The sequence below is a fragment of the Balaenoptera physalus genome (assembly GCF_965194825.1).
Source record: "Balaenoptera physalus genome assembly, chromosome: 20".
In the NCBI taxonomy this organism is placed as follows: Eukaryota; Metazoa; Chordata; class Mammalia; order Artiodactyla; family Balaenopteridae; genus Balaenoptera; species Balaenoptera physalus.
In genome coordinates, this window is record NC_138901.1 from 7,059,299 (window position 1) to 7,080,600 (window position 21,302).

Consider the following 21,302-nt stretch of genomic DNA (forward strand, 5'->3'; position numbering starts at 1 on the left):
AGAGGAAGTGTGCTGGAGGTGAAGTGAGGACTCGGGAGGGGATGGTGTAAGAGCAGAAATTCACATGAGGTAGGGATGGGTGAGGAGACGAACCCCAAGGGTGAGCTGCCAGGCACGTGGGCTGGGCGTATTGGGAAACAAGTGTGCAGAGCGGAGGCCTGCCAGGGTGTTGGCAGAGTGATCTGTGAACTCAGAGCCGGAAGGCCTTCGAATGCAGCCCTGAAAAGTGTGTGGGGGGGGGGCTTTTGCAAGATGGATCTGGTATTTCAGGCAGGGAGGCTGAGGAGAGAGATCTATCAAGGCTGAGTGTGGGCCTGAAGGGGCCCCAGCATCAGGAAGAGAGAAGACAGCTGAGCAAAATCGCAAAGGGAAGAGCCTGTAGAATTGCGATCAGCTGGATATGAAGATGAAGGCCAAGGGGAGGGAGGGAGGCCCTGGATGGGATGGAGTCAGAGAACAGAGGAGGGGTCTGGTCTAAGGGGAAGATGGTGTGAGCAGTGTGGGGACAGGCTCAGTTCCGGTGACAGTAAGAAAATCTCAAGGAGAAGTGCTTGGAGCTCCAGAGAGGAGGGTGGCACGGAGGAGAGAGTCTGGGTAAGACAGGCAAAAGGAGAAAGAGGGAGAAGGAAGAGGGGACTCAGAGTGAGGGGTGGCCCAAAGCAACCGGGATCTCGGAGCAAGGGCTGTGCCCAGGTGATGGTTCTAGCAGTGCCTGCCTGCCCGATGACCACTGCCCCTCCCCACACACCCGAAATCAGGGCAAGGCTCAGCACAGAGATGATCCCAAATCAGGGGGCAGGAGATCACCCTGTGGTTTCTCTTGTCCTGCTCCCTAGGCTGGCCCCAGCATTGGGCGATCTGCTGCCCCTCGATGGGAGCCGTCAGGGCATCTCTGCTCCCCCAGGAGGTGGGGGCTGGAGTGGAGGGGGCTGGGGTACTATGTACCCCAACATTAGGCAAGCAGCCATGGCCGGCCCTGGGAGAGACTGTGCACCTCAGATCTGAATTCAGGGGGTCTTTTGGGGAAATAGCCAGCTGGGTGGCATGGCCTAGGCCTCTGGGGCCAGCTGACAAGCTGCCGCATGCCCTGGCAGAGTAGGACAAACAGGCAGAGGGGTGTGACCGGCAGAGGGGTGTGACAGGCAGAGGGTAGAAAAAGGATAGAGCTGGTGGAGAAGGAAAGGGGCCCTCGAACAGGAGGGCACCCAGGGGCCCAGAGCCAACAGCATCCAGAAAAGCCTGGACAGACTGTCCCCATAATCCCAGCAGTCGGCACTCTGTCCATGCCAGGGACACCACAGGGTCACTGCCAGAGGCCAAGACCTGGAGAGAGGGGCAGAGGAACCAGGACCACATCCTGGAGCTTTCCAGTAATTAAAATATTTTTAAAGGACGCCAGGTCCTGGGCTTGGGGTGATAAGATCCTGGAATGGGGGAGTGACTTGGACGGGCAATACTCCTTTCCTTCATTCAGCCAATGAGGCGGTATCTGGACAGCAGTGAGAAACTCCATCCATACATGTTGACCCTTCTTATTATAGTTATTATTATCCTGTGCTACACACTGCTAAGTGCTGGGGTAGTGTTGACCAACTGGGCAAGAACGCTCCTAAGCCTCAGGGAGCTTAGTGGGGGAGATGCCCAACACTCAGCAGGATTAATGCCTCCACATGGGAGGTCTGGGAGGCCATCCTGGAGGAAGGAGATTCTAAGCTGACACTTGCAGGCCAACCAAGGGCCAACCAGGTTAAAAAAAAAAAAGGCTCATCAGGACAGAGTGTTTCAGGGAAAGGGAACAACCACGCAGGTGTAAAGATCTCAGGGGGTCTGGCAGGTGAGCAATGAATGTAGTGGTTGTTATTCTTAGTGATGTATGGCAATTGTGTTATTAACTACTAATTACTTACTATTAATTCTTAAAGATTTACGACTTTGAGTAGGTGCCTCCCTCTCTCTTTGAGCAGATGCCTCAGTTTGCTTTCTCTGTGGATGAGGACCTTTCCAACACTGAGTCCCTTGTCACCCACCCCTCATGACAGCTGTCATGGGCCCTAACAAAACTGGGCCTGGTGACCAGGCTGTGCACTCAGACCAACACTTAGGGCACAGAGTCACAGAGGAAGGCTGGGGAAGGCTGTGGGGACTGCCTGTGGGAACCGCAGACCCTGGCTCTGAGCTCTGCAGCCACAGTGACTATGCCCCAACCCGGTGGGAGCTTCATTCTGGAGAAGTACCCAGAGTCCAGGATGGCGGAGGGGGTATCCCCACAGCTCTCTCAATTTCATCTCGATGAGTAGAGGTCAAAGATTAGGGTGGGGCTCCCCAGGGAATAGTGAGGTCCTGGAAAACCTCTTGGTTTGATTTTTTCAGAGAGGGTAAGAGCCTCCAGGAAGACCCTGGGTGTTAAGTCCCTGGGTCCCGCCAGAGTACCCAGGGATGGGGTGGAGGGCTACATCCAGCCTGTTCTGAGTACTTGGGGCAGGTACTGCTGTTGCAGGAGAAGGGGGCACGAGAGAACAGTCGAGTCCCAGGTCTCGGGCGAATTCCTGGGACGGGCCGCCAAGGGAGGGTCCTTGGCTTCGTGCAGGAGAGAATTCAAGAGCGAGCCACAGTAAAGTGGAAGCGAATTTATTTAGAAAAATACACATTCCATAGGCAGAAAGCGGTCCCTCTCAGAAGGTGAGAGGGGCCCTGGGGCATGGGGCTGTTAGTTTTTATGGGCTGGGTAATTTCATGGGCTAACAAGTGGGAAGATGATTCCAGCTATTTTGGGGAAGGGGTGGGGATTTCCAGGAATTGGGCCACCGCCCACTTTCGGCCTTTTATGGTCAGCCTCGGAACTGTCATGGTACTGGTATGTGTGTCATTTAGCCTGCTAATGTATTACAGTAAGTGTATAATGAGGCTCCAGGTCTGCGAGAAGTCCTCGGGCCTAGTTGGTTCTAACTAGTTTTTTTGTATCCTCAGCTGGGTCATTCTTTTAATGGTCGTGCCCTGCCCCCTTCCCTCCTATCTTACTGCCGCTCAGTACTGGGCCAGGCTGAGCTAAGGGGTGACGAGATGGTGCAGACCCTGGAGTATGATCCCTGTTGTCCCCCACACTGGACCTCTCAAGGCCTGGGACCATCCCTATGGGACCATGGGATAAACCTTGATCCCCTCCTCCCAAAGTTTGTATCCAGGGAACCTCAGGCTAAGCCAAATATGCCCCCAGTAAGAGGCAACCCAGCGCAGTGACTGTTGGCAAGAACGTGAACCACAGGCACAACAATGACTTATGTTTAAGATGGACTCACAACTTGATAGGGTTATCTCCTACCTCATCCATCCAGAAGGTAAGCCATCCCAGTGGGTGGGAAGCGGTACCTCATTGTGGGTTTGATTTGCATTTCCCCGATGAATAATGATGTTGAATATCTTGTCATGTGCTTGTTGGCCATTTGCATATCTTCTTTGGAGAAATATCTATGCATATCCTTTGCCCATTTTTAATGGGGTTAATTTGTCTTTTTACTGTTGAGTTGTGAGAGTTCTTTATATATTCTCAATACAAGTCCCTTATCAGATATATGATTTGCAAATATTTTCTCCCATTCTGAGGGTTATTTGTTCACTTTCCTGATGGTGTCCTTTAGTGCACAAAAGTTTTTAGGTTTTTTTTTTCTTTTTTTTTGGGCCATGCCACGTGGCTTGCAGGATCTTATTTCCCCGACCAGGGATTGACCCCAGGCCCTTGGCAGTGAAAGCGTGGAATCCTAACCACTGGACCGCTAGGGAATTCCCCCAAAGTTTTAAATTTTCATGACATCCAATTTATGTTTTTTCCTTTGTCGCTTGTGCTTTTGGTGTAGTGTCTAAGAATCCATTGCCTAATTCCAAGGTCATGAAGAGTTACTCCTGTGCTTTCTTCGACAGGATTCAGTGATTTCCCTGGTGGTCCAGTGGTTAAGACTTTGCCTTCCAATTCAGAGGGTGCAGGTTTGATCCCGGTGGGGCAGCTAAGATCCTACCTGCCTCCCGGCCAAAAAACCAAAACAGAAAACTGAAGCAGTATTATAACAAATTCGATAAGAACTTTAAAAATTGTCCACATCAAAAAATCTTTTTAAAAAAGTTCACAGTTTTAGTTTTTACATTTCTGTTATCTTTTTTTTTTTCTTTTTTCTTTAAATGGTGTGAGGTGGAAGTCCAACCACAACCACTTTCTTTTACATGCAGCTACCCAGCACTGTTCGCTGAAAACACTATTCTTCCCCCCCGGATCGTCTCAGCACACTTACGGAAAATCAACTGACTGTAAATGTAAGGGTTTATTCTCAATTCTAGTCCACCGATCTATATGCCTACCCTTATGCCTGTCCTGGTTACTGTAACTTTGTACTAATTGAATACATTTTAAACAATGCATATCAAGGGCTGGCTAGGTGGGGGAGAGGCGCACGCGGAGGTGGTGGGCGCCGTCTGACCTGCCCCCAGGGTTGAGGGGTCCATCCTCTTGTCTGCTCCGCACAGCTGCCTGCCTGGGCTCCCCTGGATGTGGCCCTCAAAGCTCTAGGTTTTCATTGGAAGGACTCCTGGGCAGCTAAAGCCCCCAAAGAAAGAATCCTGCACCCTGGCCTCCCACCCCGCTGCCGCTGGGAGGTGGAGTCTCTCATCACACGCTTTCTCCCTTCCACTCCTGGTGCCCCTAGAACCCAGAGCGGGAAAATCGAGAAGCCGCAAAGTGAGAAGGCGGGCTACGCAAATGACATGCTAACGACATGCAAATGAACCCGCCGAGCCGGGGTCGAGGCCACTCAGAGGAGGGGGCGAGGTTGACAGAAGCGGCTGCGGGCCCCGGGCACGCCCCACCGCCTCGCCCAGAGGCCTCCCCGCCCGGCTCCCTGGAGACGCGGAGGTGGTCCCGCCCACCGGCGCCCTGCGGCCCGCCCCTCCGGTCCCCGCCGCCGCCCGGCGTCCTGCCGTCTCCACCGCGAGCGCGCCGGGCCGCAGGAAGCCGCGCTCCGCTGGAGTGGAGCCGCCCCTCCGCCGGGCCCGGGCGAGCCGGTGAGCGGGCTCCCCCCACAGTCCCCAAGGTGTGCTCCCCCGCCGGGGTCCCTGTGAGCGCCGTCGCGGGCCCGCCCCGCCGTGGGCCTCCGGGGCCCCTTCCCGCCTGTGGGGGGAGAGGATCCAGAAAAGCCTCTTGTCCGGGTCCTGGGCCGCCCCAGCCTGCGATGGCCTGAGGGGTGAGGGGACAGGCACCAGCCAAGGCCTGGGCTGAAATCTCCACGGGGACGCCGCCTGGACGTCCCAGAAGCCCCACCCAGAGGAGCTCCATCTCGGGGAGGGTGGGAAGCCGAGTGGAAGGAAACTAGATCCCGACAGCAGGGACTGAGCCAGGGTGACAAGAGGTCAGGAAGTTCCTGCTGCCTATCCCATCCCCCTTCCAGGCTGTGGTCAGCCTGACCCCGCCCGGACGGCGGGGGCACCTTTGGAGGCACAGAAGGGAGGAGGGTGGCTGGCCCCAGCCGGCCCACCTCTGGAACCGCCTCCTTCCTTCCCCGGCCCCTGCCAGGTGCAGGGATGTGCGGGCTTGTCAACCCCAAGCTCGGGCTGGTTCTTGCTGCTCTTCTGTCCAGCAGGAACCCGTACTGCTGCCTGTCCCGTGTCCCGGGCTTCAGGCCCGGGATCCTGCCTGATGTGGAGCCTGGGGAGAGAGGGGGTCTGCAGGGTCTACCCGTCCTTCCGCTGCTGGTGAAGCTGGTGATTCCTTGTTTTCCTCTCGCCAGCTCTCCCACCACGGGGAGGGAGCAGAGGGAGTGGGGGCGGCCCCTCCACTCCACACACCCGGCCCCTAACCCCAAAGCCCTGTGTGAGAGCGTCCGCTCACCCTTTTGCCCGAACCTGCAAGCTCAGAGGGGCTGGGAATGGATTCTGAGGGCCTAGCTAGGCCTCTGTCGTCAGATGAGAAGCCCTAAAAATCAGCCCGGGGACGGTGTGTGACGGGAGAAGGGCAAGAGGTGTCATGTGAACTTCTGCCCTGCCCACAAACCCAGCTTCAGGCCACCTGGGCACGAAGATGGTGTCACTCAGGGTGGGGGAACCCTGAGGGCTGAGGTCGGCAGCTCCTGTGGAAAGCTGCTCGCCTCCAGTCCCGGGAAGGGAGAGTGAAGCGTCTCCAGCCGCGTCTCCCTCCTTTGCCCCAGCCACGCACCAGGCAGTGATTGTGACTCCTGGTTCCCAGTACCAAGGGAAGACCACTTCTCTGCTGGGGCAGAGGTGGGACCAGAGCCCCCATCTCTGCTCTGCTCTGCTCTGCTCAAGTCTTCTGGAATGGACCTACCTGCCAGGAAACCAGGTCACGCTTGTTCCTGGGCTTGCCTGCCCCCCGGGGAACACAGGTGGGTCACATTAATGTTACATTTTGTGCTCAGGTGGAGGCTGGGTGCGGGGCTGTGAACAGGTCCTGCTCGTGGTATGGAAGGTGGGAAGGAGGAGGGGAGCAACAGTGATAAACAAGGGAAGGACCCACTCCAACGTGGTGTGAGAACTACTATTACGGAGAGAAATACAGGAAAGGGCCTAGCCTAGCCTGGAGTAGGGGTCAGGGTAGCTTCCTGGAGGTGCTGCTGGGGCTGAATCTTGGAGGACCAACGGGACTTCTCTCTGGCTGAGGATTTTGGAATCTCGGCAGCCGAGTTCCGGAGGGGGAACCAGCTTGCTGGGGGAGGGGCTGGGGGACAGAAAAGCTATGTGTGCGACCCGGGAATTGGGGGTGTATGGGAGGGGATAGCCTCCTTGTGGAAGGCCAAAGTCTTCAAGACAGCTCCCAGAGGGAGGCCAGGGCAAAGAGAGAACAAAGGTGCTTAGGGTTTCCTGGGCTCTGATTGTCTGGGGGGCCCGGAGGGAGGAGAAACTAGCTCCACTGAAAGGTTCAGAGGGAAGGTAAGTGCAGAGGGAAGGTCAGAGTCCTGGACTAAGGGCACGAAAGAGACCTCTCCATAGAGGGGCCGGACAAGGGTGGAAGGAGAGGGGACCAGAGTGGGGAGGGGCTGGGGAGTGCCAAGGGTGGGGTGCCATGCGGGGGGAGCGGGAGGAAGTGAGGATGGTGGAGGGAAGGCTGGTGTCCCTTCTGGGAGGAGGAGGAAGGTGGCAGGTCCGGGAGGACCGAGGGGCTGGGATGCGTGGGGAGGGGGGCGAGCAGTAGAGCAGGGTGGGGGACTTGACATTCACAGAGAGGATCAGGTGGCACCAGTGGCCTTTTCATTTGCCAAGGGAACAGAAATCCTGGAAGGGGCAAGAGCCAGTTTGCTGGAGGAGCCTGTCTGAGGTTTGCCCGGAGCATGGGGCTGAGCCAGGAGAATCGGAGCTGGGGGATCTCTAGGGCTCGTGTCACGTGCAGGAGCTAGGAGGGCAGGAGGTGCTCCCAGCCCACACACAGGACTCGAGGTCCCCCCACCACACACACCCCCCACACTCCGGGGCTAGGGATGAACGGGCTGCTCCCCTTGACAGGGCCCCTGGGGGTCCTCTGGGGAGGGAAGAGGCCTTGTGGCTGGAGAAGGGATTGGAGCCCGTGAAGGAGGCAGTTAGGGTGGGTCCGGCTTAGGTGCTGTGTTAAAGCTCCTGGGCCCCGGGGTGGGGGGGAGGGGTGGGGTGCTGGGCTTGGCAGGAAGGGGGTTTCATATTTCTGATCGTTTCCTGAGTTTCCATGGATCTTCGGGGCCTGGGGCTAAAAGGAGGGAGGCTGTGGGAACAGGAGCTCCTGGGATCCTTTGGGTCTTTGGAGAGCCAGGATGGAGGGTACTGGAAAAGGGCTCGACATCTGGGGAGGGGGCTGGGGCTTTGAGGCCTGGTTAAGGCAGCTTCTGTGATGGGGGTAGTGGCCTGGGTGGTGGCGAGGAACCAAGGTAGGACTGAGTCAAAGATGTGAGGGTGTGTGTATCTGTCTGCAGAGCGTGCGACCCTGGGAGTTTGTGTGTGTCCTTACGTCTGTGTAGCATGTGTCTGTCTGTGTGCATTTGATTGTATGTCTCTAGGCTTGTCTGAGTTTGTCTCTTTAAGTGTGTATCTGCGTAAGTGTATGTCTGTGTGTGTCTCTGTATATGTCTGTGCGCATCTGTATGTGTGACTGTGTGTCTGTGTGTCTCTAGACTTTTCTGTATGTGTCTATGTAAGTGTGTGTCTGCATATAAATCTGTGTGCCTGGGTGGTTCCATGTGTTTCTCTCTGCCTGTCTGTGTGGTGTGTGTCTGGGTGTGTCTGCGTGTGTATCTTTTTTTTTTTTTTTGGCTGCGTTGGGTCTTCGTTGCTGCGCACAGGCTTTCTCTAGTTGCGGCAAGCGGGGGCTACTCTTCGTTGCGGTGCGAGGGCTTCTCACTGCGGTGGCTTCTCTTGTGGAGCACGGGCACGGGCTCTAGGCGCACGGGCTTCAGTAGTTGTGGCACACGGGCTCAGTAGTTGTGGCTTGCAGGCTCTAGAGCGCAGGCTCAGTAGTTGTGGCTTACGGGCTTAGTTGCTCCACGGCATGTGGGACCTTCCTGGACCAGGGCTCGAACCCGTGTTCCCTGCATTGGCAGGCGGATTCTTAACCACTGCGCCTCCAGGGAAGCCCTCTGCGTGTGTATCTATGTAAGCCCTCGTTTAGCTGTTCTGTGTACACTCCTGGGGGGACCCCAGCCCTGTCTTGCTCACCTCAGCCATCACAGCAGCACTGACAGTGAACCTGGCTGTTGATGTGGCATTGTGAAAGCCCGTGTTTGTGAGCAGGAAGCCTGGTTATGAATGTTTGGAAGGTATCCGTGTGTGCCTGTGTGCCATCGGGGCTAGGCTGGCTCAGACGCCTGCTCCATTCTGTAAGTGATTGTCGAGTGCTTGCCACGTGGTGTGTGCGGGCGGGCCAAGGCTGGCTGGGAAGTCCCACCTGCTGACCACTAAGCGATGTAACAGCCAGAACGAATTCCACCCACCTGCCTTGTCCCACTTATGGCTCACCTGCTTGCCCCTTCTGTCCCTCCCTCCAGGCTTGCCCTGGGAAGTAGGAGAAAGGAGATGCCAAGGCCAGCACATGGGCCTCTGGCCATCTCCCAGGGGGCGGTGCCCCTCTGTGATACCTGGTGCTGGGGCAAGAGGAAGGGACGGTTTCAAGCACCCAGGGAAGGTGGCAGGTGGGCCAAGGGAGGGCTGGCAGCTCCATTCTGTCCCTTCCCCAGGTGGCCCGGGCAGTAGGAGCAGTGGCCGTGAGGCTGTGGCAGCCGCACTCGTAGCCGAGGATGCCCCAGGCCCCGGAGTGTCCGGAGGGCGACTGGGCCTGGGTGGTGCTCCTGGCCTCCGTGGTGACCCAGGGCCTCACCCTGGGCTTCCCCACGTGCATCGGCATCTTCTTCACTGAACTGCAGCGTGAGTTCCAGGCCAGCAACAGTGAGACCTCCTGGTTCCCCTCCATCCTGACAGCCATGCTCCATGCAGGGGGTGAGCAGCCAGGGGAGGGATGGAGGGAGGGATGGAAAAGAGCCCGGGTGGGGGAGGAAGCCACAACCTCCCTGGCCTCCTGGGTCCCTCTCTCTGAGGCCACAGGTTTTGCCTTGTGCTGTGTATCCCTAAGATCTCCTGTGATTTCAACAGGGCCAGTTCCCCTGCCTGGAATCCGGCAGGGCGGGGCTGGACTGGGCTGGGGAGGGGCAGAGGGGGGAGAGGCCCCTAAGATGTAAAGCCGGTCCCCTCGATGACCGTGGGAGGATGGAGCCAGACTGTAGGCGTGCTGGGCACTCAAGCACAGACGGGAGGAGGAGTGGCCTGGGGTCCCGCTGGGTGATCTCTCGGAACCTCAGTTTTTTCCTCTGCAATATGGGAGTGACACCCAGCATCCCATCCTGCCCACCTCCCACATAGGATTGGAGAGAAGATCACATGGGGTCCCGGCCAGGTCTGAGAGCTAGGGCAATGGAAGCAGCTGTGAATTACTAGTATTTTGGAGACCCTCATCAGGGCTTCAGGATGGGAAGGGGGGCTCAAGGAAGACACCAGGAGCAGGATGGGGGCAGGGTAAGAGCCCATCTTTCACCAGGAAGCAGAGGGGGTGTTGCAAGGGCTGGGGAGACGGAGAGAGGGCTCCTCCAGGGATGTGAGCACCTCGCCCTGACCCCAGGGAAAGGGAAGGGCAGGGGCTGCGCTGGAGGGTTCTCCACAATAGCCTTGGGCTCCTGGAAGATCTCCAGGGAGAGCTCCACAGGCAGTTCCCTCAGAGGGGCCTGGTCAGCTAGAGCCAGACCTCACAGGCCGCCGGGCTCTCCCCACGGGTGTGTTTGCCTGTCTCAGCTGATCCATCTCCCTGCTTACCTCCTGCCCTGCCCTCCACCTGGCACCAGCAGCCTGCTTGTTATTCCAGGTCCTTCCCTCGAATGGGGAGGGAAGTCAGACTGGGATAGAAGCCACCCTCACTGCAATGACCCCTGAACATGCTGCCTGGCAAGGAGCAAGGCCAGGCCTGGCCCAGACCGCATAACCTTTTCGTCAGCAAGGTTGGGCAGAAGTGGGAATCTCAGACAGTTCCTTCCCTGCAGCCAGAGAGGGGTCTGGGCCAGGGGCTGGGAACCAGGCGTTCGCTGGGGACCTCACTCCCCCACCAGCTTTAGACTCATGCCTAGCAGGTGTGCCAGCATCTCAGTGGGCCCGGGACTCCTGTCTGTGTCACACACACACACACACACACACACACCTTTAGCCCATGCTCATTCAGAGTATTATGGAAATTTTAAACTTGAAAGTGTCCTTGATCCTAAGTACCTCTCACTCCCACACGTTTTAGAGGTGAGGAAAGCAAGCACAAAGTACAAGGCCTTGCCGGTGTTGCAGAGTGAGTTCAGGGCGGAAGCAGAAACACCTTGCTTCCCAGCGCCCCACCCCGTGCCCTCGGCTGTCTAGGCTGAGCTGGCACACATCCCAGCCCCTCACCCCCAACTCAATGACGCAGGGCTTTCCCCGGTGTCACCTTTCCAAAGTCAGGCCAGAGTGTGGGGTGGGAGAGATGTGTGAGTCAGCAGTCACGTCCACTTCAAAGCCTTTCCTCTCCCTCTATGGTGCCTCTCCTTGATTACCTCTGAGGACGGGCCGCTCACTTCCCATGTTTGCTCCCATACTCGTACTGGCTCACACCCACACATCCTCTCTCCACGCCAAACACACAGACACACACCGAGTGCACACACACACTTTCCTTGTCCCTTTGGCTGCTCTCTGGGAGAGCAACTCTGGAGAAACTCTGCTGTGTGTACGTGGGGGCAGGGTACTTGGTGAATGGGGCCCTGCGAGGTGTCGAGAGCAGCCGGCCAGGACTGGCTCACTTCTACCCTGGGTCTGCACTGGTGAGAAAGCAGCTCAGGCTGGGGGTGGGTGAGGGAGGACAGGCCCCTCTCTACCAGGAGCTAAACATCTGGGTGCAAGACTTTGGTGGTGGCTGGAGGGGGTTGGGGGGAGAGGGTACCCCACCTGCTTTTCTCCAGAGTGCCCCAGAGGCCAGAGCCAGTGGGTGAAGGGTGGCCCAGGGCCCCAGGCTGCCCACCCTGGACAGGTTGAAGGATGGTGGGAGGGCTGTGGCCAGTCTTCTTGAGGATGGGGGAGGGGGAGCAGGGGCTGGAGGCGCTCACCATGATTTAGCTGCCCTGGGACCCTCGCCCACCAAGACAGACCCCCGTGAGGGGCGTCCACCCAGGTCACAAGCCAATCCCATTTCACCTGGACGGAAGCGGCCTCAGGTCAGTGCAGTGAACGGCCTCAGTCTGTACCTCCGGGGATCCTTGTCAGGGTCAAACGGAATATTTGCAGCACCTCACCTCACAGCTGGCCAGACATCACCCAGTCTCACCCCTCAGTCTCTGGGGGAGGAAACTGCAGCACAGAGAGGGATTGGCGTTGCTTGGCCCGTAGCCAGTCTGTGGCAGGGCGGGGCTCGGAACCCAGGTCTGTATGTTCCGGGGCTTGTGCCCGTTAAGCCACCTGCTAGTTCCTGCTGGAAGCCCCTCCCAAACCCACTGTCCCCCTCCCTCTGACCTTGTCATTCCGCTGCCACCTGCCGGCTGCCCCCTCCCCACAGGACCCTTGTGCAGCATCCTGGTGGGGCGCTTCGGCTGCAGAGCGACGGTGATGCTGGGCGGCGTGCTGGCCAGCCTGGGCATGGTGGCCGGCTCCTTCAGCTGCACCCTCGGCCAGCTCTACCTCACGGCAGGCTTCATCACAGGTGACTGCCATTCCATGTCGAGAATTGCTGGGTAGCCACTGGGTGCAAGACTGAAAAGGGCCAGGCACAGTGAACAGGGCAGGCAAAGCACCAGATCTTCTGGGGCTGCTTACAGTCACATGAGGGAGAGGAACAACGAACAGAGGAGTAAGAAAGATCATATCTGATCATGACAAGCACCTGAGAAGACAGGACAGCTGATGTGATAGTGTCCTGGCTCGGCTAGGGGTGGGTAGAGATTAAACAAGTAAAGAGGTAGAATAACTACAACAGCCAACGCGGAAGGTAAAGCAGGGTTGCGGGAGGTTGCTGATTTCAGCAGGGCGGTCGGGGAAGGCCTTGCAGAGAGGGTGGCGTTTGGGCAGAAGGAGGTGAGGGAGTCTGCCAGCAGGCTGTCTGGGGAAGAGCCTTCCAGGCAGCAGGAACAGCAGGAGCAAAGGCCCAGAAGTGCTCAAGGACAGCGCGGAGGCCGATGGGGTAGAGGGGCGTGAATGAAGGGTCAAAGGCGTGGGGGGGTGGGGAGACCAGACACAGGTTTAGTTCCTAAAAGGTTGTGTAGTGAGATGGGAAGCCATGTGAGGGGTTCGGGCAGAGGCACGTCATCCAGCCGCTGTTTGTGAAGCACTGAGCGCTGCTCTGGCTGCGCTGTTGAGAATACACCACAGGGGGCTGGGCTGGGAGCAGAGAACAGGTAGGGGCGTGGCCATCACCCAGCCAGGAGGTGGTGGTACCTTCAACCAGGGTGGTATGATTGGGGTGATGGGAAGTGGTCGTGTTCAGGACTGCATGTGAGATGCAGAGAAGGAGCCAAGGAGGGTGATACCAAGGGGAGAATGGAAGAATGGAGTAGCCACTGACTACAGTGGGAAACTAGGGGAGCAGCAGGTTCTCGAGAGGGTGGGAAGCTCAGGTTTGGACACGTCCAGTCTGGAGTTCAGGGAACAGGCCTGAGCTGGAGTGGGCAGCTGGGGAATCCTGAGATGGCTGGTACTCAAGTCTCGAGATGAGGTATCGCCCTGCTGTCACTAAGGGAACAAGGGAGGACGGATGTAAAGGACTGAGGCCTGAGGCCCAGGGCACGGACACTCCAGTGGTTAGCGGCCTGGGCAGGAAGAAGTGACAGAGAGGTAGAAGGAGCACCAGGAGAGTGGGGTTTCTTGAGAAAGGAAGTGAGGAAAGTGCACAAGCAGGAGGGAGTGATCGACCGTCAAGCCACTGATGGATCAGACCGAGTGGGGATCAGACTTCATCTTTGGCTTTGCAAAGTGGAGGTTGGCGGCTTTGATAAGAGGAATCCTGGAGCAGAGGTAAGGATGAAAGCCTGATTGGAATAGGTTCAAAAGAGAACAATAGGGGCGTTCCCAGGTGGCCTAGTAGTTAGGATTCTGGGCTTTCACTGCCGTGGCCCAGGTTCGATCCCTGGTCGGGGAATTGGGATCCCACAGGCCATGTGGCACGGCCAAAAAAAAAAAAAAAGAGAGAAAGAAGAGGAGGAGGGAAACTGGAGACAGTGGAGATAAACAGTATTTCCAAGAAATTTTGATATAAGGGGAGCAGAGAAATGGGCCAGTACCCAGAAGAGACTGATGTCAAGAGTTTTGCTTTAACAGGAGAAATAACAATGAAGGAGAATGATCTAGTAAAGAGGGGATAATGGATGCCGCAGGAGAGGGAAATTGCTGGAGGGACGTGCCTTCAAGTAGACAGGATTCAGGGCAGAAGTGGAGGGCTGCCCTCGACTGGGAGCACGGACTGTCCATTGTCGCAGATGGGGGGGTAGGTGGTCAGCTGGCAGTGAGGGAGGGAGGTGTCGGGGTGCTCAGAGGAAGAAGGCCTGGTGGTCATCTAAGAGCGGGGAGAGTAAATGGTCGAGGGAACTACAGTGGCACCATGGGTGGCCCGAGGGCCCGCCTGAGGCCAGTGGTCACAGCGTGGTTGTGAACTTTCTCTCCAGCACGTTCAGCTGTGCACGGAGTAGGTAGGGAGGTGGCATCCAAGCTGAGTCAGGAGAGGAAAGTCTGAGGGAAGCATATTCCAGGCAGAAGGAATGGCAACTGCAAATGTCCGAGTAGGTGGGCAGCTTACTGTCCAGAGGAAGAGAAAGAGACTGATGGGACTTGATCATGGCGAGTGACAGGGAGAGTGGCCTGAGATGGCACTCAAGAGGTGGCCAGGGACCAGACCGTGCAGAGCCTTCCAGGGCATAGTAAATACTTTGGCTTTTTTTCTAGGTGTGATGGGAAATCTTTGGAAGGTGTTAAGCAGCAGAGAGACTTAACCTGATTTAGGTGTTTGAAAATCCCCCTGGTGCTGTGCCAGCGGGAACACGTGTGCCCCTGGCAGCCTTGAGAGGGCAGATCTGAGGGGTGGGATACTTCTAGGGAGGTGGTGAGGTAGGCTGAGTCCATCTTAAATCCCCGGGAACCTGGAAGTGGGTCTGCGCTGGAACGGAAGGAGAACAGACCTGGGACGTGACCCCAGGGTCCGTGCGCTGCGTGCGCCCTGGAGCTGTTCGCCCCTCTCCTTCCGCAGGCCTGGGCATGTGCTTCAGCTTTCAGTCGAGCATAACTGTGCTGGGATTCTACTTCACCCGCTGGCGGGTGCTGGCCAACGCGCTGGCCTCGGCGGGCGTCTCCCTGGGCATCATGCTCTGGCCACTGCTCTCCCGCTATCTCCTGGAGAACCTGGGCTGGAGAGGCAGCTTCCTCATCTTCGGCGGGGTTCTTCTCCACTGCTGTGTCTGTGGGGCCATCCTGAGGCCCGTGCCTGCCACTGCGACCCCTGAGACCAGAGAAGGCCTCCCTCCACCTTCCAAGAGACTCGCACGAGGCTGCCTGGCAGCATACGGTCGGGCCGTCCAGCGCCACCTGGCCTTCGACGTCCTGCGGCACAACGTGGGCTACCGTGTGTACACACTGGGAGTCGTCTGGATGATCATGGGTTTCCCACTGCCCCACGTCTTCCTGGTGCCGTATGCCATTTGGCACGGGGTGGATGAACACAGGGCGGCCCTGCTCATCTCCATCATTGGCTTTAGCAACATCTTCCTGCGGCCCATGGCTGGGCTGGTGGCAGGCCGGCGGGACTTTGCCAGTCACCGCAAGTACCTGTTCAGCCTGGCAGCCCTGCTCAACGGGCTCACCAACCTGGTGTGCGCGGCGTCGGCCGACTTCCGGGTGCTGGTGGGCTACTGCCTGGTGTACAGCGTGTCCATGAGCGGCGTTGGTGCTCTCCTCTTCCAGGTCCTCATGGACGTTGTCCCCATGGACCGGTTCTCCAGCGCCCTGGGCCTCTTCACCGTCCTGGAGAGCGTCTCCATCCTCATATCCCCGCCACTGGCTGGTGAGGCCCTGGGAGGGAGGGCAGCCAGGTGTGGCCTGGGCAGGGCATGGAGAGGGGTGCAAATAGGAACAGTCTGGAGATGTGGGGCCCCTCCAGCATCTCAGGGTTAGAGACTTGGAATCTGTGGTTTTCTCAAGCACCTCAGGGGACTGGCTGTAGCCTGTTCCCCAGCTGGCACTCGGGGTAGGAACAGTGAAAAATAAGGATTTTCATACCAGACTTATCTCAGTCCTTTGTCTTCCCCTCTGTACCTCTGGTTTCTTATCAGTAAAGTGGGGATGACAATAGAATCTACCTCATAGGCTTGTTGTGGGGATCACAAGTAGTGTCATATAGCAAAGCGCTCAGTAGAGAGCCTGGCACACGGTAAGTGCTATGCACATGTCTGCTGTTATTAACATCCTGTGCCTGTGGGGCCCGAGCAAGTCATTTTCCTTCCCTGAGCCACAGTGTCATCTGCAAAATGCAGACGAGAACACCTGCCATACCCATCCCTACACCTGCGCCAGTCACGGGGTGGGCAGGGCTGAGTACAGAGATCTAGTCCCCACCACTCAGGGCTTACCTTCTGGTGGAGGAGTCGGGGATTAGAGCAAAGAGGCCCCTTTGTGATCGTAATGGTGATTTGTGCCGGGAGGGAAACAAACAGATATGGAAGCAGAGACCCACAGGAGTGGACTTGCTGGGCAGCTGAGCGTGTGACATTCAGAGTAGAAGGGAAGGTGTGTGAAGCCCGTGGTGCTGAGGGGCAGTCAACAGACAGCACGGTTATTACAGTCAGACAGTGGGGACTCCTCCCAAGTGTGGCATCGGAAGTCCCAGTTTCCAAGGGCGTTCTCCAAGCCGGCAAGCGGGGAGAGCAATCCAGGAGGAGGTATGGCGGGCCTGGGGTATGGCTGAGCAGATATCCCAGACGCCACTGGCCCTTGAGTCCTTGGCTTCCTGCCGCCAAGGGTAAAGGAAACATGCCCTTAAGTGCTCATCTGACCCACCCAAGGACTCTTCCTGCCCAGACTGGGGCTGGTTTAGTGTTTCCTTTCCTTTCATTCAACAAATACCTAATGAGTTCCTACTAGGTGCCAGCCACGGTTCCTAGTGCTGGGGATGCAGCAGAGACAACAATAAAAGCCCTGCTCTCACAGAGCACACAATTTAGCAGGGGTTGGGGGCTGAGGGGGCGCGGGCGGGAGGCCTGGTAGCCAAGGGCAGTGGCCTAACTTGCTCTCTGTCCCCTAGGACTCCTCCTAGACACCACCAGCAACTTCAGCTATGTCTTCTACATGTCAAGTTTCTTCCTCATCTCAGCCGCCCTCTTCATGGGTGGCAGTTTCTGGGCCCTGGGGAAGATGGAGAGGCAGGGCCCACGGGCTGAGCTGGAAGGAGCTGTAACAGAGGCTGCCCCAGAGCAGGGCCTCACTATGGAGGACACAGACGGTCCCAAGAAGCAGCTGCGCATGGAGATCATGTATGTGACCAGCGTCTGAGCCCTGGGATCACTCACATGTGTGACTGGCATCTGAGCCCTGAAGTCAGTGAGTCCTGCCTCAGCCCAGGAATGTCCAGCTACTTCGCCAGAGGCTGGGGTGAAGGGCTGCCCAGAAAGCCTGAACCAAAGGCCATCTGGGTTCTGCACGTCGGGACTCAGCCAGGAGTTGGGACCTTAGAGGCTGGCCTCCAGAGGCTCGGGGTTCCTCCTAACCAGCAGAATCCAGGAGCGGATCCTCCTGACTTTTTTGCTGGGGCACCAGAGTACCTGGGGCCCAGGAAGGTGGGTCTGAGCCCAGCTCAGGTCTGTCACGGCTCAGCTAGCTGCCTACGCTGCTGCTACAGCTCAACACACTGGACCCTCAAGTCCAGCCTGGGCGCCTCCCATGTGATCTCTTTGTCTTTCACCCTCTAGACAGTTCCGAAGAGCTCAACCCTCCTCTGAGTCCCTCCTGCCCCCCTTCTTCCCAGGTGGCCCAGCCCTTGCCCGCAGGGCTGCCCCCCAGCACAGGTTGCTGGGCCTCATGCTACCTGGAACCTTGGGACGAAGGGCTTTGTGAGAGAATGTGTTGCAGTGGTGGAGGGCCAGGCTGAGGGGTCGGCCTGGATGCAGGATTTGGACAGATTAAATGTCAGGTGGAGCACCTGTCCTGGCGATAGTGCAGAGAACTGGAGGGGAGCCCCTGGCTTGGGTCCTAGAATCAGTGAAATCTGAGGGCCCCCTGCACACTCAGCAGGGCCTGCTCTAGGGTCTCCTCCCTCCTCTGCCCCATCCTGTATCTTGGCTGGGAAGATTAGTGCTGGGGGCGGGGGGGCGCGGGGGAGCCACACATCAGACCAGGGGAGGAAGGATTGCTAGGCAGGGCCCCAGGACCTCTGTGAAAATGGAGCTGCTTTTGCAGCAGAAGCCCTTTCACTGCCCTCTCCTGTCATCCTTTTCTCCCTGCTGTGTCAGAGGTATCAACCCTGGGATAAGTGGCTGGCTGGGCCAGCTGCCAGGCCACCCTTGCTCCCCACTGGCCTGTGCGTCTGGCCTGGAAGTCAGAGCTTCTCCCCCAGACCGGCCGCCACATACTCTTTTTGCTGGTGCCTTCCCTGAGGTCATCACCTGGGGGCTGGCTGTCATCAGCCCAGGCTTGTCCCAACAGTGTACCAACTGAGTGAAAGGAAAAACAGAGTTTGTTTGAATTACACACAAAAACATTTTCTGCAGCGGGTTATAAACCCTGTGAACTAACGAAGCTAGAAAAGAGGCCTGGAGTAAGTTTTCCCCCATCCCCCTTCAGGGCTACTCCCACCAAGGACCTTGTTTGTTGATTCAAGCTCAACCAGGTTTCAACAAGAAACCCTTATCAGGAGAATTGATTTTCTTTTTATGACCCGACTCCAGCCTTCCTCCTGCACAAGTCCAACTGGCGTGAGTCAGCATCCTTGGGGATGTTGTCTTTTCCAGGACTCTTGAGTGCCCCCTTCTGGCCAAAAGAGGTAGTATGGAGGTGAAGCAAAGGGCTCTGGGCTGGAATAGAGACCTGAATTCACGTTTGACTCTGCCACAATTTGCTGTGTGACTCTGGACAAATTGTCCACCATCTCTGGGCCTTGAAAAAGGAGGAGATGGGCCTAGATAAGTTAAAGTCTCTTCCAGTTTGAAAAGTCTGATCCTGAAGACCCCCCATTGCCTCCCTGCCCCCCCATCCTGTCCTGTACTTGGTCACCATCCATAGCGTGTGCACTGAAGGGGGAATCCACAGCCGGACACATTTTACCAGGTCCTGCCACCTTCTCCATCTTAACTGAGCGGAAAAGGAGAGTTGGGGCTGGTGGGTAGATGAATACTTTTTGGTGCTAGTAGCCACAAGGCTTTGAAACGTGTATCCCCTTTTAGGCCCACTTCCTGAAAACTGATTTCTTTCAAGGAAAAAAGATATTAGTAAACATTTAGCATAGGGAACTTTGACCTCCTCTGCCCCCTGGGCAAGAGTGGCGATAATCTCTGGGCAGAATTCCTTCAGCAAATATTACTGAGCATCTACTGTGTGTCAGGAACTGGGCAGAGAGGAGTTAAGACCTGGTCGCTGCCCTCAGCACAAAACCAAGGACTAAGAATTCTTCCCAAAGATGAGGACCTCTGAAGCCTTAGGAGGGGACAAATGAGGGAGGCTGGGGTGGCCCATCTGATTCCAGAACCCACACTTAGCTGATCCTGGGATTCCTCTAGAGAGGGTCTAGAGGAGTTCCTGACCAGGAGCTCACTTCCATCCTGTCCCCAAGCTCTGAGCTCCTGGTCCCCAGGCCTTTACTGCTCTGTCCAGACAGAAGCAGAGAAGCCCCCTGGCCACCTTGTGCTGAGATATACTTTCCCAAGTCAAATCAGCTCCCCTCAGAATGTGGAGGGCCTGGTGAGGGGCCTGGGGTCACTGCCCTGCAAGAAGCAGCCAGGGTACCCAAGCACCCAGCCTATGGTCATAACTCCTGCCCCAGGGGTGTGTGCATAGGGCAGGGGCTGATCACAGGGACCTGAGCCCACCACGGAGGTGGAGGCTGCTTTCAACGGGGCTGTGGTAGGCTGGAGGGTGGCAGCCACTCTGCCCTCATGCCAGGCCCAGGGCAAAAGGAGCACGGCCCTTGCCCTCAAGAAGCTCGCAGCCCAAGCCCCTTTCATCCCCATATTTTCAAGCACGACTGGAGTCTGGGAGGACCACCTTCCTCCCTGGTGCTCTGTCCCCTGTGCCTATGAGGTCTGGGTCACACGCCCCGTTCCTGAGAAGCCCCGAGAAAGAAGTGGGCAGAAGGGCTTCAGCATCAGAAAACCGCCAAAGCGGTACAACTGGGCTCCTTCTAGGGCCCGATGGTGCTGCCCTGGTGCTCCCCGTCCACCTGGCTGATAAAATGCCTTCCAGCCAGAGGTGGCAGACTCAGCTCGGGATTGGGAAGCAGAGGGTACCAGGCTCGCCCGCCTTTTATTTTCATTTTGGCCGCGCCACGCAGCATGCGGGATCTTAGTTCCCCGACCAGGGACAGAACCCATGCCCCCTCCATTGGGAGCGCGGAGTCAACCACTGGACTGCCAGGGAAGTCGTCACCTGGCTTTTGGGAAAAGCAGACCAGAAGGTAGTGTCAGAGTGTTACCGAACCCAGGTCCGGCTGCTCGCCGCTCGAAAGCCAATTCTTGAGAGACAAGGGTTGGTAGGAAAGGAAAGGTTGCTTCAGAGGCTGGCAACCGGGGAGAGGGTGGAGTCCTGTCCGAGAACTCCCGATTGCTGCTCAGGGGACAGGGGCTTTTAAAAGGGAGTTTCAGGGTTATATAGGCGGAGAGAGGGAGCAGAACAGCATAGTCAGTTCTGACAGTCATCTTGAAACCAGTAATGTGGTGGTCTGATCAGCGTCACCTTGGTTGTTCTAAGTACGGTTAATCCGTAGTTCCAAGGTTTGTTCCCATTTCTTTGAGGCCAGTTCTTGGAATTGTGTGAAGTGGAGCAGCTTATGTCATGGCTTCAATTTGATCATCATGTGGTCATCCTCTTCCACCTGGTGGGGGCTTCAGTAGCTGCAAAACAGCTCACAGGATACGGCTCAGAATGTTATCTATAGCCCTTAAGGAGGAACTAAACGTCCTTGACTATGCTTAAGGACTAAACTATTATTATTTGGTCTCCTTTGTTTTCCTCTATTTCTGCATTTTTTCACTTCTCTGATTAAACTTATTCTTTGGCTAAAGTTTTTCCACAGACAAAAGGCAGGCTGAGGACATGGGGGGTAAGGACCATAGGGTCCTGCTCCGTTTCAAAAGGACCCACGTGGGGGACACAGGGAGCCGACACTTGCATTCCTGGGGGCCCTTGGTGTGTGGGGGTAACTGCACCCCTTCGTCAAGTGCAGGGGCACCTGGAGGTGCTTCTGCCCCGACAGCCCCCCACATAGGCGCTCCGGCACCTCTGAGCTCCTAAGGGCCCTAGAGGAGCTCCTCAACGCATCCGCAACCTTCCATAACCGCTTCCATCACGATGCGGATCGCCACCTGCCTGACACAAGAGGCTTGAAGCGCCCGGCTTAGGAACCCGAAGCAAGCCCAGGGAATGACGGCACCGCCCCTCACCCCCTAGGCCCGCCCCCTGGGGCGGGGCTAAGCGCGGCTTCCCCCGGAAGTCCGGAACCGAGCCGAAAATTAAGCCCAGCTGGGCGCTGCTCCTTCCTCATACGGCGCGCGACTGCGTTCTTCTCTGCCGCGCCCCAATTTGGATGTTCACTCCCAACTCTTACG

At 57.1% G+C, this 21,302-nt stretch overlaps 2 protein-coding genes across 6 annotated transcripts in view; both read left to right on the forward strand.

Annotated features, from left to right (window-relative positions):
* The first annotated feature begins 6,248 nt into the window (after positions 1-6,248).
* SLC16A5 (solute carrier family 16 member 5) lies at positions 6,249-20,684 on the forward strand. 3 transcript variants are annotated; one of them, XM_082443251.1, is made up of 5 exons: positions 6,249-6,380; positions 9,192-9,450; positions 12,071-12,214; positions 14,747-15,556; positions 16,793-20,684. In XM_082443251.1, exons 2-5 carry the CDS (start codon positions 9,252-9,254, stop codon positions 17,038-17,040), a joined length of 1,401 nt encoding a protein of 466 aa, XP_082299377.1. In that variant the 5' UTR covers positions 6,249-6,380; positions 9,192-9,251; the 3' UTR covers positions 17,041-20,684. The 3 variants fall into 3 exon arrangements, with proteins under 3 accessions (XP_082299377.1, XP_082299378.1, XP_082299379.1); XM_082443252.1 differs by lacking the exon at positions 6,249-6,380 and adding an exon at positions 6,766-6,924; XM_082443253.1 differs by lacking the exon at positions 6,249-6,380 and adding an exon at positions 7,215-7,309.
* Positions 6,272-21,302, forward strand: part of ARMC7 (armadillo repeat containing 7) — a 29,942-nt gene continuing 14,911 nt past the window's right edge. For all 3 annotated transcript variants that reach the window (XR_014257891.1, XM_082443288.1, XM_082443287.1), the window contains exon 1: positions 6,272-6,380. The gene's annotated coding sequence lies outside the window, so the exon portion shown is untranslated. The remainder of the gene's footprint in view (positions 6,381-21,302) is intronic.